Genomic DNA, 19,203 nt, shown 5'->3' with positions numbered 1-19,203 from the left:
ATAAATGAATATACTTTATGATATTGGTTGTATAAATTCATTTATTCTGATTAAATTCCTTTTAGTTAAATCCAGTTAATTGAGATGATGTTTCCATTTTTAGGTAAAAAAAAAAATGTTCAGTTAACCTTAATCATACACAATTATGACGAATGTAGAATTAGACTGACTTAAAATAACTTGAATTCCTATCCATCTCTAGATATGTGTCTGATTTAGAATTGAACAAAACTGAGTTTTTTTGCTGTTCACACTTGGATCATAAATAAATAAATAAAACTGATCTATGCCGCATTTGAAGTACAACTGTCACTATAGAGATCTGTCTTAGACCAATAAACCACAAAATATCAGCAACACCAAAACCCCCAAAAATACTTCTATTTCATAAGATGTATGTGACATATTTCCTAGTGAAACAGGGTATTCTAAGGAAAAATATATAAATAAATTTTATTAAGGTGCACTCATTAATCATTCACGATGAGATTAGTAAGGTACATTTAGATTTCATGCTTCTGGAGTTTGCACAACAGGAATGCAATGCATTGCGTGTTTCCATTTTCTTCATTCTCGCTCTTCCGATCCCACTGCACTCAAATACATTGTTTATATTAAATAATAATGAGAGAGAGAGAGAGGTAGGAAGGAAATATAGTTGTTTTCTGTGTCAAACTGAACTTTAACAGAAAAATCTCTGGTGCGGAGCAGAAAATAGCATGAATGTTGACATTAATGCATCCCCTGTCCATCTCAATCCCTTTCTTCCTTTTTCACTGCATGTTCCCATTTAAACTCAAATAACCTGGGCTCCCCGATACACTCTCACACACATATGATACGCCTTTGCGCTCTTTCAAGCTTCTTTCTGGCCACTGGAACACTCTGGTTTTCCAGAGCGCAGAGAAAGCGTGAAGGATCCAGAAAGACAAATACATTTATCTTCACTGTTCAGATGGTACACATGCACTGAGATTCATGTTGTGAGAGCAGCACTAATGAGTTAGTCACACTAACAATCTGTGTGTGTGTGTGTGTGTGTGTGTGTGTGTGTGTGTGTGTGTGTGTGTGTTTGAGATCAAAGCTTGTTTTTGGACCGTTGCTCTCTGATAATGTTAGAGGACTATGTGACACAAATTGACACTGACAGTCTATTCAGAATATGATTTTTTCTTCCTTTTGAGGGGAAAAAATCCCATTAAGAGAAAACTGAGGAGTAAACATATTTATTTTTGCAAAAATAATGATGTCCAAAATGACTGAAAAGTTTACGCCTAATTAATAAGTTCTTGAAATTTGGTTGGTATGATAATATTTGAAGTATTATTAAGTATACAAAAAATATAATGAACTCAAACTAAACTTGTCGTTGTCAGATTAGCTGATTTCTATTGTGTTTACAGTTTGGTCACTCATATATCATATATCATATATATATATGAGATCACACTGGTTACTTTGACCTGAAAGCAGCCACAGATCAGCCGTTCTGGCTTCAGCTGCATAGTAAACATGCTCTTTCCAAATGAAACTGGAACTGGGATCTCCCCAGGAGGTGTTTTTAAAATGCAAACCACTTCCAGAGAATCCTCCGTCTCACTTGAGCGATTCGGAGCTAGCCAGGGTTGTTTTTATGCTATTCTAACGCCATCTGATCATTAGACCACAGTCCTGTTACCTTGTCAGCTCTTCCTTGATCTTGATTGGCTCCTGAGGGTAGAACTTCACCCTGAAGCACATAGTGTACGGCTGCTGACCTGAAAACAGCACAACATCAACAATCAGGCGAGAGGAGAGAGACGGACTCACTTGAGCTAAATGTGAGACAGATTATGCAGAGAACTGTAACCGAGGCCATGAGGGGATCTAAAATGATTATATTAATCCAGGAGATGAGGGAAACCCCTCTGGTGGAGAATGAAATGAAGTCTTCAAAGATAAATGTAATGAGTCTGAGAAGTTTCGAGCTCAGGGGGAACGATTGCTTTCATTGACGTCACAGAAGTGAGCATGTCTGCTTTTCACACTTTGTCTAAAATCTTTCTCTGTCACTTTTCTTAATGCCCGTTTAACTTGTTTAAGTTTGGTCATGTTAGCAAACTTTCTGTGACATTTCGTAGGAAAAAAAAGTCCATTGCCTATGGTAAATAGTACTTTCAAACCAAGCAGCTTTATAATGGACAAAGCACCAAATCTGTGTGACTAACTTGAACCTGTTGTGAATCACACGTGGATAAATGTTTTCCCCATATGCAAAATTGCACATTGAATAGATTTATATTGAAATGCAGTGTTCATTTTAACAGCAATCCTTCATTATTTAAAGCAGAAATATGTTTTTGTATTAACCTTTATTAAAGCTAGTAAAGTGATTCAGTCATGAGCAGTGAGTGATTTCCTCTTATGTTGTTTTATGTTAAGGACACAGGCCGTAGCAGGTATATTAGGCTGCTGTCACTTTAAGACTTAATGCACTGAGCCAATACACAGATACACCGATATTTTCCCAACTGTTCAGAAATAAGCAACCATTTATACATGAATAGCCATCAAAACAGACATCTTAACATCATTGTGTGCCTATTTGTCCATTCAAAAGCAATAAGACATGAAAGAGAGCTCAATTCAGTACTCGTTCAAGGCGATTTTCTGTGTGTGCTCCAGGTGCGTGATCATAGAAAACCGTACTGAATTTGTCTGAGTGGGAGCTACATTTGAATTTGAACTTACTTTGTGAATAAAGAATGTTCTATTTAGTATAAATATGGGTAGTATGAAAAAAATCTGACATACTACATCAACCATTATCATTTGCATCTCTTCAATGCCATTCATAAATCCTCTCCTATGGACTCATTAGAGAGTAAAGTGTCCAGAATATGCCCATCAGAATCCGGGCGGAAATAGTAGTTCATCCAGGTACTTTTGGCCTATGCAACTCTTCCCACATCGTGATGTAGACATGTGGGGGCGTGTTTAAACAACGTGCTTCAGGAGGGCATGGAACTTAACTTTTATAAAGAATATCTCTTTGGGTTTGAGACTTTAGTCTCTGAAACTTTAGGAATCTTATCTATTCACAAACAGCTTGCAACACTCAGCAGAGAAAGGAAAACATGAAATCTTATCATATGATAATTACAAAATGTTCTAAACTGTGCTACAACGCAGACATTATGTTCACAACTTCTACCAGTAAAGCTGAATCTGCCACCTTGAGGGCAAGAACTAAATAAAAACACTTACATTTCATCTGTTTCACGACTGGTTTGCTCGGGTCCAACCAATGCTGTAAAACAATGACAAGAGACAGAAATTATCGACTGCTGTGTACTGACAGCTAAAGATGGTGACAAATCAGCATTTTCATGGTAAGCACTTTGGACAAGCATTCCTACTGATGATCCCTCCCTTTCTTTCTATAATGGACATTATATTGCAAAATAAATGACTGCTGGGAGGATTTCTGCTCGACTGAAGAAACATTGTCATACATACAGCAGGGTAAAACCCCTCGGTTAGTTGTGGTAAAATATCTAACATGGTGACAGTGTAGAAACAAGTATGTTTAAGATTTGTGAGGTTATATTTCTATTTCAAATAAATTATTTTCTTGAACTCACAGTTCCCATGAGCAGCACTACTATTTTCAACATTGCTAATAATTAGAAATGTTTCTTGAGCAGCAAATCATCATATTAGAATGATTTCTGAAGGTCACGTGGCACTGAAGACTGGAGTAATGATGCTGAAAATTCAACTTTGATCACAGGAATAAATTACATATGAATATATGTTCAAACAGAAAACAGCTATTGTAAATTACAATAAAAGTTCACAATATGACAAAATAGTTTTTCTGTATTTTTGATAATGCAAATAAATGTAATATTGATGATAATAAAAACATTCGTGGAGACACGATCAAGAGACATGATTTTAAATTATGCACAAATTATCTGTGTATTTAAGTTTAATTGTGCAGTTATTAATTATTGTAAAAATGCAGCATTTTATTTACAGATGTCTTTTTGATATTGTCATACCAAATGCAATGATATTCATTTTTAGGATGATTTAAGTGCTTAAACAGTATATCTGTTGCATAAACTATTCTCTTACTGAATTTTAAAGCCAAAAGAAATTTGAGTTGTGAATGTGTAGTTACCCTTTGTTTCTCTGGGTCCACATATCTGATGCCAAAGTAATCTTTCTCCAGCAGGCTGTAGTGATTACACACGTGATCCAAGAGAAACTGCCCTTTAGTGTCTCTCTGGAGAGGAAAGAAAAATCTAATCAACACAAATCAAAGCCATAATCAAATTCAACTTAACTTTTTTGAAAGTCATTACATCAGATATTTAGGATAAAATTAACAAGTGAGACAAGTTCTCATGAACATATCATCGTATTTACTGTTGTCTGTATAAACTCATTGATTCACAAGTGTGCCAAAATATATTAATGTGGGGTAAATTAGGACTGTCAATATTTTTTTATATTGGCTAATTTATTTATCTATTTATTGTGCTATACTCACTCACACCCAAAAACAACCATAAAATGTAATGTTTTATTGAACAGTTTCTTTTAAAGACTCACAGACTCTCAAGATATTGGTAGTCAAATCCTTCACTGACTGAATCAAAATTAAACAAAAATGTTTTTGGTTGTTGTTGTTTTTTTCATAAGATAATATGTAAATGTAAACACATTTACAGTTTTTTTTTTATAAATAGTATTTGAATTTCAGTAAAAAATGTAAACATTAAATTCAATTAAATCTAGAAAACATTAAAAAAAATACAAATAAGGATATCATTTTTAATGTACTGTATGTTCAGGTCCTGCAGTGAACACTGGTATTCAGTGAGTGATGAAGGCTTTCGGGTCTGATACAGGACTGATGATGACCATCAGTGTTTTGACCTTGCTGTTATTACATGTGATGTGACGCAGGGTGCTATAGCACACTCCTGATGTGTGAAATACATCTCACTGAGAGCAAAGTCAGAGTGACTCTATGAGCTGGAGATTCTGCTCTAACAGTACAGTGAAGAACAACATCAACATCATTCACTTAAAGTTTCTAAATATCAATGACTACAAAACAAACACGTCTCTCTCTGCACATATTTAATGTAAAATGTAGGTCAAGTTCTATTTTGGATAGAATTAAGAAGAGATTTCTTATATTATTACATGTCTATTCTCTTACAATGATAGAAAGAACTTAATTTATAAATAGAAACAAACTGATTACGCTGCATCTGCATTAGTCATTAGTTTGTTATTTCTCTTTTCTAGAGTGTTGCTATGTGGTTGCTAAGGTGTTATGAGTGTAACAATTATTCAGAAAACCTTAGCACCCACATAATAACACCCTAGAAACCACAAATACACCCTTGAATTGTAGCACCACACCAACAACCAGTCACAATACCTTAGCAACCACGCAGCGTTACCCTAGAAACCACCAATAATACCCTACAATACTGACCTGTGATTATTGGTGTGTTGTTTGTGGTTATTAAGGTGTTGCTATGTGGTTGCTAAGGTGTTCTGAGTGCTTATTAAGTTGTTGCCACTATTATAAGTTGTTTTTGGTTTCTAGGGTGTTGCTATGTGGTTGCTAAGGTGTTCTGAGTGGTTGTTAATTTGTTTACATTATCACAGGGTGTTATTTGTGGTTTCTAGGGTGTTGCTATGTTGTTGCTAAGGTGTTCCGGGTGACTGGTGGTGGGTTGCCACTATTGTTAGGTGTTGTCTGTGGTTTCTAGGGTGTTGCTATGTTGTTGCTAAGGTGTTCTGAATGATTGTTGGTGTGTTGCCACATGATAAATTGTTGTCTGTGGTTTCTAGGGTGTTGCTATGTGGTCGCTAAGGTGTTCTGAATGATAATCAATTTGTTACCACTATTATAGGGTGTTGCTATGCTGTTGCTAAGGTGTTCTGAGTGATAATTGGTGTTGCCACATGATAAATTGTTGTCTGTGGTTTCTAGGGTGTTGCTATGTTGTTGCTAAGGTGTTCTGAATGATTGTTGGTGTGTTGCCACATGGTAAGTGGTTGTTTGTGGTTTCTAGGGTGTTGATATGTGGTTGCTAAGGTGATCTGAATGACTGTTGGTGGGTTGCCACTATTGTTAAGTGTTGTTTGTGGCTTCTAAGTTGTTTCTGTGCAGTTGCTAAGGTGTTCTGAGTGATAATTAATTTGTTGCCACTATTATAGGTTGTCATTTGTGGTTTCTAGGGTGTTGCTATGCAGTTGTTGTTCTGAGTGGTTGTTAGTTTGTAGCCACTAATGTACGGGTGTTATTTGTAGTTTCTAGAGTGTTGCATCATCGTTTGAGAAATTAACTTACTAGACTAGTCAAGACTTTTGCAAAACCTTAGTTACTTTGTCACACTTCTGTTCGCACCACAATTGATCTGTTGGTGGTACAGGTGGTGGAATAATAACTTCTGCTTATTGATCAGTTTTCAGATTTTTGTCAGCTTTTAGGGTAATTAATGTCAGATTATCACTGTAAATAATGAACACAGTAACAGATGACTATGCAACAGTTTTCTTCTCTTTTGTTTTGCTTTATTTAAAGCAGCCACTTTTCATTCTCTTCTTGACAAATTAAAAAATGTAAACTGAGATATGAAACTCCATATGTCAAACTAATAAGAAACAGGTTTACCAATGTTTACAAATGTTTGTTGGAACTATGGTTTTTTGGAACACTGAATAATTAAACTATGTAGAAATGTTAAATGTTATGGTTTGTTTACATGCTAATCCTATATACAGTATGAGCACTAGTAATAGTGATGATTGCTTTAACAAACAGCTATAATGAAGGAGCATGCTTAAACGATGGAGGCAGGATGGGGGAGAGATGATCGATTATCACAGAGTTTAAAAAGATGGTGTGGTAGACAAGTTTAAACACAAAGCAACCATGCTTCATTGCTCCACTTTATTTAACTCTGCACCTTCCAAAATCCCTGAGAGATTCACTTAGCATTAGCAATACCTCTGTCAGCAGCTCTAGTCTTAACAAACAGAGTGTAGGACCATGAAAGCTTTGCCCTACATAAAATGCTCAGTAATTAATACCCATGCCATATCAATTATAAGAGTGTCTCCCTTAGAACTAAACGTCTAATGTCTGCTAATCCAGAGTTTATGAGGATCCGTTCATATCATAAGCAGAGGACAAAACAGGGAAGAGTGTAAATTAGTGAGTGATTTATGTGAGCAGGAAAACCTGAAGAAAATAAGAAAATCAAAGTTACAAAAAAAGAAAAGAAGATAGAAGATAATGGAAAAGGCAAATGTTAGCATTTTACGACATGCAAACTTGCCTCAACTGAGCAGCTGACCATGTTTGAAAGACATACCCTCTGTCGATTCCCATTAACCCCTCATATCTCAGAATGGTTTAGTCTGTCCTTGGCCCAAATACGAAGGATTGATAAGTACTAAAATACTGGAGGTATGGTGATTTATATACTTTATATATAGCCACGCTTACAGGACCTAATTTCTAATTCACGATTCACTAAATTTCTGAATTTCAACAATAATTTCAACAAATTTTAAGGACTCCTAATACCGTATTTTTCAGACTATAAGTCGCACCTGAGTAAAAGTCGCATTAGTCCAAAAATACGTAATGACGAGGAAAAAAAACATAACAAACCAAGAGAAAACATTACCGTCTACAGCCGCGAGAGGGCGCTCTATGCTTTCTTTGGTAGGCTACAGGAGCACGGAGCAGCATAGAGCGCCCTCTCGCGGCTGTAGACGGTAATGTTTTCTCTTGGTTCATTTCTCTCGGTTCATGTCAAATTAATTTTGATAAATAAGTCGCACCTGACTATAAGTCGCAGGACCAGCCAAACTATGAAAGCGCGACTTATAGTCCGGAAAATACGGTAAGTGAGAATGCTGTTCAGAAGACTACACATGGAATAAAGTCTCATCTTTGAGCTTAAAATAATGTGCCAACTTAAAGGGGTCCTATTGTGCCTTTTTATGAAGTCTTGATTTGGTTTTTGGGGTGTACTAGAAAAGGTTTTCATTCTTGATTGTTCCAAAAAAGATGTTTTCCACGTATTTGACATTATATACTGTGGCTACAAATAAACAGAAACCGACTCGACCCTAAGAGACGCTATTTTCAGAAGCATTAAAAATAAATAAATACAATAGAAATAAGTGTATTTATGTGTGATTAATTTTGAGTCCTGATAAACTAAATTATTATGATCAATGTATCATTTATTCTATAGTTAAAACATCAATGCTTTTGATTTTGAATAGTTACCAAAGCACGCTTTATCATGTTCGTGTGTGATTGCGCATGTTGATTTATTTCTTATTAGTTTTCTGATAACTTCTCATTGTTGGTGAAACGATGAGGTTGCATGACGTTGTTTCTGAGAGGCGTGTTTTAGTGACGCTCAGCGGAGCTTCAGGTCCTGATTGTGGCAGCATTAGTGATTTTTATTTGTTACGCAAAAAAAGGCCCATTGTCTATGGTCAATAGAGATGCATGACATGCACACAACTCACACAGAAGTCACTTTCAAAGTAAGTAACTTTCTGTTGGCCAGTGCAGCTAATTCGCTTGTCCAGCTCATTGCAGCTCATTCCTGAGCACATAAATTCACAATTGAAATGCCTGGATAACACCTGCTAAATTTTGCTGAATGATAGCAAATGTAATCACACCTTTCTGAACCAATTTGTATGTGTCCTACAAAAATGTATCAGTTATCTCAAGTCACATCAATGATCAACTTGTATATACAGAGGCCAAGCATCAAACCTCATTGGTTTTTGCATGAAAATTTTGGATCCCATTGACTTTTATCGTGTGGAGAGAAACAGTAGAAATGTTTGTTAAATATCTTCTTTTGGATGAACTAATCATGGCCTGTATGTAAAATCCTTAAAAAGAAATTTTCCAAACATCTGAGATATTCAAGCTTGAAGTACCACCTGAACTGCTTCTTAATGGACACACTGTCTAAATAAAACTGAGATGCTCATTGCGCGAGATGCTAAAAAACCTTATTTTTGTATAGTGACGCCGACGTCACAGACATTTCACACTGCAGACTCTGAATCCATTGAACAGTTCTCCAGTATTGTTCTGGATCTGACCCTGATGACCTGTGCAACACTTATAGCTATAATGGGAGCAATCTAATCTTGAAACCATAGAAGCATTTCTCTGTCCATCCTCTAATCCCCAAGCGAAGGAAAGTGGATAATGCCGAACAGATCTGAAGGGTAACTGACCCGACGGTGTAAGACGATGCCTTTATATCTCATGCTCAGTACATACCTAAAGATGTAAGCATATTCTGAGTATCACATGTTCATTTCTTTATCAGTTCCTACATCTGTCTAGTGTTTTGAAGGAAAATAATAAAATAAATTTTTTCCTCTTTTCTTGATTTATAACTCAAATATACCGTGCAACATAACACATCCATGTACACTGATTTAGACTACATTTGATTGCTATTTTTGATTGTGCATGTAGACCTGCCGTCTGAAAATGTGATTGGCTGTATTAATAATTTGTGAGGTGACATTTGCTCCATTCTGCTTTCAATGCATAAAGCAATTCCTGCATCAGAAAATATCTCAATTATTAGTGAGTGCGACTCACTATTTCTAACTGATCCACTGGTGATGATGGAATCATTCAAGACAATTAAAGTCACGTCATGCTGGAAAAATGTTAACTATTTATTACAAACGTTCAATGATTAAATAGAGAAATTGAATTGATTGTTGATTAAACCTTGCATTTTTAGAGTAAGTAATCACTTATGTTGCTTACGAAAACTACAGGATGCTGAAGATGGCAAATGTGGTACTTTTATTCTCAAAATGCATGAATCTGTAACAATCACAACTGCAACATAAAACATTTATTCATTTTACACGGACAGCTTAAGTGAATTATCTTGTTGTTCTGGGTTCCCTTGTGAAAACGAGGTACACTTTAGCATATATAAAAAAAATACTTATGATTGAAATAATACACTGCTTTGAGTGTGAACAGACCTTTATTGTTCCCAGAACATATACGCAAATTAATTCCAATTAAATGAAAATGTATTATAGTTTAAATTTTAATTGCATGCAATTTTAGCAATTCGTTTTGAATTAGAATTAAAGTATGTGATACATTAATGTAATACTATACACATTTAGCCTTAAATGCAAGAGTGTTCTGTTTGACTTGGGAAAAATTATATTTGAGATTATTTGTGTTTAGGTATCAGACTACCGACTGAGAAATAATCTATTTTTAACAATATGGTGTATATGTATGTATGTATATATATATATATATATATATATATATATATATATATATATATATATATATATATATATATATATATATATATATATATATATACCTGGAAGTAAACCACTTGTGAAATATTAGTTAGTAGATGAATGTGCTGTTCTGTGGAGTGTCCAGCAGAAGTGCTGTGAGTGACAGAAGTGAGTGTGTATCAGTGTGTGTTTGTGTGTTTAACGGGTCATATATCCCCAATGGCCAAAAATGCTGTTGTCTCTTAAAATATCTATCATCACACACCACACACAGTCACTGCACTGCCTCAAGCTACTGATGTACAAACAGAATGGGAGGACACACACACACACACACACACACACACGCACACACACACACACACACACACACACACACACACACACACACACACACACGCATGCTTACTATCTAAATAAGGAAATACAATAAATAAATACAATTAATACCTAAGTTCATTTTTAAATATTAATAAATATCATTACTTAACCTACCTCTATCCCCGATATATATATTTTTATGAAATTCATATTTTTTTCCAATATTCCAAAAATTCTATATTTCCAAAAATAAATGTGTTTGAGCAAAAGAACAAGAATGGCTTAACAAAGCATTAATAAAAACCACACAAGCAGTGTTGTGTCCTGGGCACAGATGTACACACACACACACACACACACACACACACAGCGTCTCTGCAGCGCAGCGGTTTGTACACGTGCACTGCACATCACTCAACACCACAGCATGACGTCATTCACTCACACCCCTCCTGTTTTATCATCTCTTCTTTCTTCAGTCACTCTTGCAACAAAAAAAATAATCAAAGGACATGGAGGAGGATAAGAATAGCATGAGCACTATTTATAGTCTCCAGCACAACACCACCTTCTCTCCTTCTTGCCCTCTGGACGTTTATTGATGAAAAGAGGGAATGAGAGATACATTTCTGCAGATGGGGCGATTTGCATTTGGTTTAATACCAAAATAGCAATGTTCAATCAGTCATGACACCGCTGAATAAAGCTGCTGACGTCCTCATAACCTTCCCCTCAAAACACTGCAGGTATCGAATGGTAAAGCCATGATACTTTGATATATATCACGAGTACTCAGTGATTACTATTTTCATACTGCAAAAATGCATTCATAAGACACCATGGTATCTCCACAAAACAGGGTAATATCACAGTACTTCCTTGTTACTTAATATATCTGGTTACTTTTTGTTTGCTGTGTTTTAATTGGTAGATGTCACAGATTCTTGTTTGTTTTAAATTTGAAGTTTAGTTTTATTTATACTTTAAGAATTCCTTGTCAATTATTTTCTTTGAACTTTCTAATGAAAGCTATTGAAAGTAGCCAAAATACTCCAGTTTAAGTTAAAGGGGGGGTACAGTGGTGTTTCGTGTATTCAGAGTTGTTCACAGTGTTAAACAGATGGAGTCTCATGCTAAACATGGACTGAGTTTTAAAAAATAATTTAGAAGAATGACTTCTTACTTCCCGGAAATCTTACTTCCGGGTTGGTACAAGTTTCGGCTGTTTTTTTCTTTTTTCGATCGTGGATCTAATGACGTAGCCGAGAACGGAAGTCCTTATATGAGCATTTCTCCCGGAAAGCGCGCCCGCACACACACATTAGAGGAGAGCGAGACCGTGCACATCAACACGCTTCAAAATCATCGACAGCACTGCTTTTTTAATAAATGTGCAAAAATTTCAACAATTCTGTGTTTTTCTGTCAATATGGGGTGCTGTGTGTACATTAATGAGGAAAACAAATGAACTTAAATTATCTTAGCAAATGGCTGCAATATAACAGAGTGAAATATTTAATGGGGTCTGAATACTTTCCGTACCCACTGCATATAAATATAATGATTTCGCTAAACTTGATGATGATAATGATGGTATTTACATACCAAATACCATAATGAATAATGATACATATACAGGGACATATAATAATAAGAACACCACTGTAATACCACAGCTAAATGTTAAAAATGGTAATACCGTGGTAATTCCAGTTTCTTATTACTGAACGCCAGTAAAACAGAAATTATAACTGGCTATCAAATTCTGAAGTTTCAGCTTGAAAGACATTCAGTGTTATACGTTTTTTTTTTTTTTTTTCATATTTAATGTCACTAAAGGCACTCCAAATGTTCTGTGTGGCTCAGTTTTGTCCATGTAAGGATTGTAAATGCAGAAGAAAAGCGCAGCATCAGTGGCACATGAGTGATGCAGCAGTTACACTGAAGAGCATGATCTGCCTTAATAATGCATCAGCGATCTGTCCTTCAGACACTGAGAAGACACTCACTGAGTGCTGATCCACACAAAACACACACACACACACACATACATCGCATTTACTACTTACGGTAACATACTGGAAAATGCTGATTACAATATACACTGCCTAGAACTTGAAATGGTTTCATTCAGTCCAAAACAGGTAAAAACTAGAGCTACAACCTCAGAATATCCAAATCTTTAAAATCATTGGATGTTTCATGGCAAATATATAGAACTGCAAGTAAAAAAACAACATTTCAAAGACTATTTCAAGAACTATTTTTCAATGCTTTAGCAAGTAAATGCAAAGTTTTTTTTTTTCAGGGAAATTCAAAAAGTTTTATAAGAGAACACAAAACTTTTGCCAAAGTTAGCTACATTTATCCGAGGACCTCGGTACTTTTGCAAAAGAATGCAAAATTTCTGCAAGCGCACAACGTTTCTTTGGAAAACGTGAAATTGTTGTGAGCAAATGCAAAGTTTCTCAGGGGAATGCAACATTTTTGCAAGTAAATGCAAAATCATTGTTGTTTGCCGCAGGATCATAGCCCTGCTATTCAGACAACACTGGCATGATCACGAGCATCACATTGCTTTTTTACAAACATTTAATAAACAAGAAGTTAATACTGAGAAACTTACATTTTACTTCATCTATTCTTGCCAAAGAAAATAGTTCCAAATGAAGACGAAACAAAATTGACTCAGAAATCAGAGCGACACAGAGAAGACGTGTTTCTTTCTTGAATCAAAGTAATGAAAGTATCAGTTGAGTGAATAATTCAATGACTCATTCATACAAAACAGTGTACCGTATTTTTCGGACTATAAGTCGCACCTGCGTATAAGTCGCATCAGTCCAAAAATATGTTATGAAGAGGAAAAAAACATATATAAGTTGCACAGGACTATAAGTCGCATTTATTTAGAACCAAGAGAAAACATTACCGTCTCCACCCTCTGGCGGCTGGAGACGGTAATGTTTTCACTCGGTTCATTTCTCTCGGTTCATGCCAAATTAATTTTGATAAATAAGTCGCATCTGACTATAAGTCGCAGGACCAGCCAAACTATGAAAAAAGTGTGACTTATAGTCCGAAAAATACGGTAATGATGTAATGTGTAAAAATCATTGCTGGATAGTAACTGATTACATGTAATCTGGACTCAGACTACAGTCACTGTTTATTATTTACATGATTACATATAATTCACACAATAAAAACAATAGCAACCAGTTATTTATATTTTATTGATTCTCCCCAATTCCTCTTTTTCATTAGATTCACAACCTTGACATGTAAAGTTCAACACACTTCTGTCACGGGTTGCCAGGCGAAGGAGCTTGAAGGGGTACAAAGGAAGCAGATAGTCAAACAAACAGAGTCTTTAATAACACTTCATGGGACCGTAGGAGAAAATAACATCTTTATATGACAGCGACAGGACAAACACACTGAGCAAAGACAGGGCTTTTTCTACAAAACCAAACGATGGACTAAATAAGATAAGAAATTAACACAGGTGGAAACTATGGACTAATCAAGCAACAGAGGGAAAACTAGGAGAAGGCAAGATGAACAGAAACACAGAACACACACGTGACAACTTCATGTTGCCAGTAAATCAAATTGAATAGAATTTCTTTCACTTTATATTTTTATAAAAAAATATGGTTCAAGATTGTGATGAACGTGTAAAGTCAAAAATAATCCAAACGTACCGTATTTTCCAGACTATAAGTCGCACTTTTTTCCATAGTTTGACTGTTCCTGCGACTTAGTCAGGTGTGACTTATTTATCAAAATTAATTTGACATGAACCGAGAGAAATGAACCAAGAGAAAACATTACCGTCTCCAGCCACGAGAGGGCGCTCTATGCTGCTCAGTGCTCCTGTAGTCTACACTATATGTTTCATTTCCTCATCATGACGTATTTTTGGACTGATACGAATTATAGTCCGATTTATAGTTTTTTCATATAATGTAGAATCACTAACAGACTACTGGTAAAAATTCACTGAATCATTCTCTCTAATGCACATACTGACCAACACAGTCTCATATAGAAACTACTGTACGCTTTGGTGAATTGATGCCTAATTTGTTTGAATTTGTACAAAATAATTTTCATACGATCTGCTTCTGCACCAATCACAAGTTAGGCTTGCTTTTTTCCTAAAAGTCTTAAGTTTCCGTACAAGTCACTTTGCATGAATTCATATAAAATGCCACCCAACGTTTACTCATGAGATTGGGTTGCACTGACAGACTTTACGTAATGTGCAAACACAGTGAAAACTCAAAGGTGTGTATATCAGCAATCTCTTGACCAATCAAACTCAAGGAGAAGAACTAACTGCTGACCGACACGATGCACGACAGCAGACATGAACACGGCATTTAACTCCTCATGTAGCTGATAAAAAACTAAGAACTGAGTGCTTATAACATGTAAAAGTGCAGCCTCTGTCTATGAGGATGGTCATGAAATATGCAGGAGAAAGCCATCACAGAACAAGAAGCCATTAGAGCCTCGTGGCTTTCTGAAATATTCATAAGACCAAAACAGAGCGCTCCTTCTTTTAGCTCAAAAGTTTATAAACATCTCACCGGAGAAAGAGACACAATGTATATATATATATATATATAAAAAGACTGGGATGCATCGTGCACATCACTCTTTCTGTCATCTCTTCCTTACACTTCACCTCTTCCACAGATACATCAAGAGATATTTTAAAAGTTTGTAGAAAGCATTTTAGCTGTGTTCACTGGTCCAAGAGTAGCTCTCTACACTTGAAGCCCAGCTAGGAGCATCATAAGAGGACGGTTTCCTGACTCCACCATCATAGTGTAGTTTTCTCAGGATGAATGAGACTAAACGGATGTTGCTTCCATTAGACTGCATGTGCATTAGTGTGAGCTCGACTACACATCCACATCATCATCCGTTATCATCAGTTATCATCCAACACTTAAGCCTGCATCAGAGCTGAACGACAATAACTACGTTACGCCTGCCTCGCGGCCTTTATAGATTCAATGATATTTTTATTAGCAAAACTACATGCAGATTTTCAGCGGATTGGATGTTTTTGTTGTCTCTAAGAATGCTCTGAAGGGAAGTGCATTTTCAAGAGTCTTTCCCAGAACAGGTTCTGCTCATTTATCTTGACTGGAACATAGAGAGCATGATGGGATCAGATTCACTGGCTGCGTCTCAAAAGCTAGGGATCCGCCTGCTCAGACAGAGATTTTGGGCACCATCGGTACATTTAGACATTATGCAGTGCTTCCCTTGGCTTTCCAGAAATCTGAAGAAGTGGCACAGTAGTGTTTGGTGAGCAAATCATTACATCTGCAAACACAAGTGTCAGGTGCTAACTAACAACACCGCTCGTTATATCCATGCCATAGTTGTCTATGGTTTGCACCACTTGTAGTGTACTTCCAAATTTGAAAGTATATTTGTAAAAAAACAAAACAAATTTTTTTTTTTAAAAAACCTACTTGCAGATATCAATCGTTTCTTAGCACACTTATAGATAAGAAATACACTCTGTAATAATAAACTCAAATTAAGTGTTTTACTTCAAAGTACCTTTTAATTCATTATGTTTTAATAATCTTTTGTGGTGCTTTACAGAAGTACACTTATTGTAATGTGCTGATTAACATATACTAAATCAAATGTACTGTTAGTGATTATATGTTTACCTTTAAAGTTAATACATTTTAAACTAAACTGCAACTTCATCTTTACAAATGTGTTATCACAAATATATTTAAATACATGACACAAGTTTCAATAGTAATGATATTGAAATAGATTTTAGTTTACTATAAATGCGGATCCCTGCATTCAGCAGTACACTTTAACCATATTTCCACATACAATAGAAATAGTTATGAATTATGTATAAAGATGTACTAAAGTCCTGCTGAAGTGTGTAGAAAAATAAGTTAAACTAACTGTTTAATATAAACTTAAACTATATATATATATATAAAATAACATTTTATTGTAAAACAAAAAAACAAAAACAAGCAATTAAGTGTCCGAAAACAGTTAAAAGTATAAAAATTAAATAAGAAAAGTACTTTAAACTATAGGCCCATTATCTCCATAGTACTTATATTAAAATGATGCTTCAAGTCACCTTTATTTGTACAGCGCTTTATACAGTACTGGTTGTGTCAAAGCAACTTTACAGAGTCAAACAGAAAAAAGGTTCTCAACAATGCAGTGTACTTCTTTTTCTCAAGGGCTCAAACATGTTGTTCAAAGTGTTAGATATAAATAAAAGTGACTTGATTTTACTGATCAAACAAACAGGTCCCTCTGCAAACTGTTGTCCATCACAGACTTTTTTTATTTAATTTTTTCAGCACTGTGTCTTGGAAAAGAAAGAAGGTAACTCTCCATCAGCGCACGAGACTCATGCACGCGCACGTGTTCCTAACGTCAGGCTCTCAGTTCCCCAAACCTCTACAAAACACCGCGACGGAAATCACACACAGTGACAGCAGTCAATAGTCCTATACTGCGCCATTCAGCTATTTACAGACGAAACGCATTCTGTACATGAATCTTTCTGGAGTACAAAGAAAGTCAAGGGCGTAACTGTTTTAACAGGCGATAATGAAACGAGCAAACCCTGAGCAAAGCGTCATCATCGCTCCCGAGGCGCATACTGCCCAAACAAGTGTTAAACGGTTTAACACCATGTAGACTATTGATATAATAAGCTTTATGCCCGTTATTTGCAGTGAAGAAGAGCGTCGCATCACTGAGCGCGCGCGCGCACTGTCGCACACGCGCTCGCTCGCGCCTTACCTGGATGCTGCACGAGATTTCGGAGTCGTCGAGCAGCCGAACCGTGCACTGGACCTCCTGCGCGAGGGAGGAGACGCTCGGACTCCGGAATCGAAGCATTTTCATGGCTCTTGGTTCCGCATAGCAAAGCATTAAAAGCGCCTTTGAATTGGGAGAGCAGCACGCTAACGCGACGTTTATGCCGCCAGTGAAGAGGAGGAAGGAGAGATGTGGCGTTATATGACTGGGAGAACGATCCCCCTTTTTCCTTCTCTCCCTCTCCCTTCCACCCGAAGGCGCGCGCGCGCGCTCCTGCCTCCCTCCATCAGTTCAGTCGCATCAGCATCTTCACCTGAGCGAGCGACCACACGTGTGTTACCATTACAACAGCAGTTACAGCCCGGTCTCCGCCTGAATTTAATCATTACTACTGAGGCTACTATTTGTGCTACTGCAAAACCATAATAATTTAATTGGGATTGAACTTTTGAAGTATTTATTTGGTTGTGTGTTTCACTGTGGCAATAAAATGTGAAGTAGGCTATGTTTAGTTTCGCTATAGAACATAGGGATGTTTAGTTATGCACGTTGATGCATGTAAATAACTAATGAAATTAAAAATTATTAACGCGATCATAGAAAACCACACATTTTAAGTGTGAATTGATATGAAAAAAGAACAAATTCGAAAATAAATACATCTGAAAATGTCATGGACATTTCTGTAGGCTAATTAAGATGAATTTGCTTTATGAAAGTTTTTTTTTTTTTTAAATAACATAAAAAACAAGTTTAAAAAAATCTTTATCAGTTAATCCTGAACATTTCTGAATTTTAGCCAATGCCCGAATATGCAAGTAAAATGAGAAGAGTTTAACTAAATCATTAATATTCATTAAGAGTTGTCGCCACCTACCGGCGCAGCGATGTAACTGCAGAGAAGTGTCCCACACTGACAGCCTGTCTGATATTACACCAGTACATTCTGTGAAACACTTATGAACATTAATATAACGTGAACTTTCTTTTCTTAAGCAGATTTTTTTTAAAGTCCATTTGCAACCGAACGTGTAAAGCATCCAAACGACAGGTTTTCACTAATTCAACATTTTCATTTTTAAAATGTTTATAATTTATGTACACATGCTGCATATTTCAGATTTAAAAATTTGAAAATAAAAATACTAAATAGAATAAATTAAAAAAAACGTAAAATTATTTTAAAGTTAACATGAAAAAGGATACATTTATACAGGATTCAAACATTCTTGCTTTGTAATTTCTTGTTTTTATGGTTAACAATAAGTCATTATAATTTTAATGTTGAAACAACAGTTATTACTTTAACAGAAGTTTTACTTCAAGCATATAAACCCATTTTCATGTGTTTATGAAACTCCGTTAAAACATTTAAATCATTGACAATGTGTACAGATAAACTGTACTTTCAATGTGATTTTAAAAGACCAAAAATGCATCTTAACCCCTAGGCTAGCATGCATATGAACATGAAGTATAAAGTGTAATTCGATCAGATGTTAAGTGACAGAACGTGTCCGTTTCAACCATAATCAGTGTTTCTGTCATCAAGTATTTCCTGCTCTAAATATTATGGATTAAGAGTGAAGTAAACAGCGAACACTGAATGCATTAATAGCTTAAAACCTACTTGACGAGAATGAAATAACAGTCAGTCTCATGCATAAACAACCACCACAC

General features: G+C 35.8%; 1 protein-coding gene across 1 annotated transcript in view; it reads right to left on the bottom strand.

Annotated features, from left to right (window-relative positions):
• The window catches only part of frmd3 (FERM domain containing 3), a 43,574-nt gene extending 25,792 nt beyond the window's left edge, over positions 1-17,782 (bottom strand). Inside the window, exons 1-4 of the mRNA XM_052603602.1 lie at positions 17,506-17,782; positions 4,169-4,273; positions 3,247-3,289; positions 1,679-1,757 (exon numbers count right to left, since the gene is read on the bottom strand). Coding sequence (XP_052459562.1) covers positions 1,679-1,757; positions 3,247-3,289; positions 4,169-4,273; positions 17,506-17,637 — 359 coding nt within the window. The 5' untranslated portion in view covers positions 17,638-17,782. The remainder of the gene's footprint in view (positions 1-1,678; positions 1,758-3,246; positions 3,290-4,168; positions 4,274-17,505) is intronic.
• Between the last annotated feature and the right edge of the window lie 1,421 nt (positions 17,783-19,203).

The sequence above is a fragment of the Carassius gibelio genome, chromosome A8, assembly GCF_023724105.1.
Source record: "Carassius gibelio isolate Cgi1373 ecotype wild population from Czech Republic chromosome A8, carGib1.2-hapl.c, whole genome shotgun sequence".
In the NCBI taxonomy this organism is placed as follows: Eukaryota; Metazoa; Chordata; class Actinopteri; order Cypriniformes; family Cyprinidae; genus Carassius; species Carassius gibelio.
The sequence above is the reverse complement of the archived record's forward strand: the minus strand, read 5'-3'. Positions and strand labels throughout refer to the sequence as shown.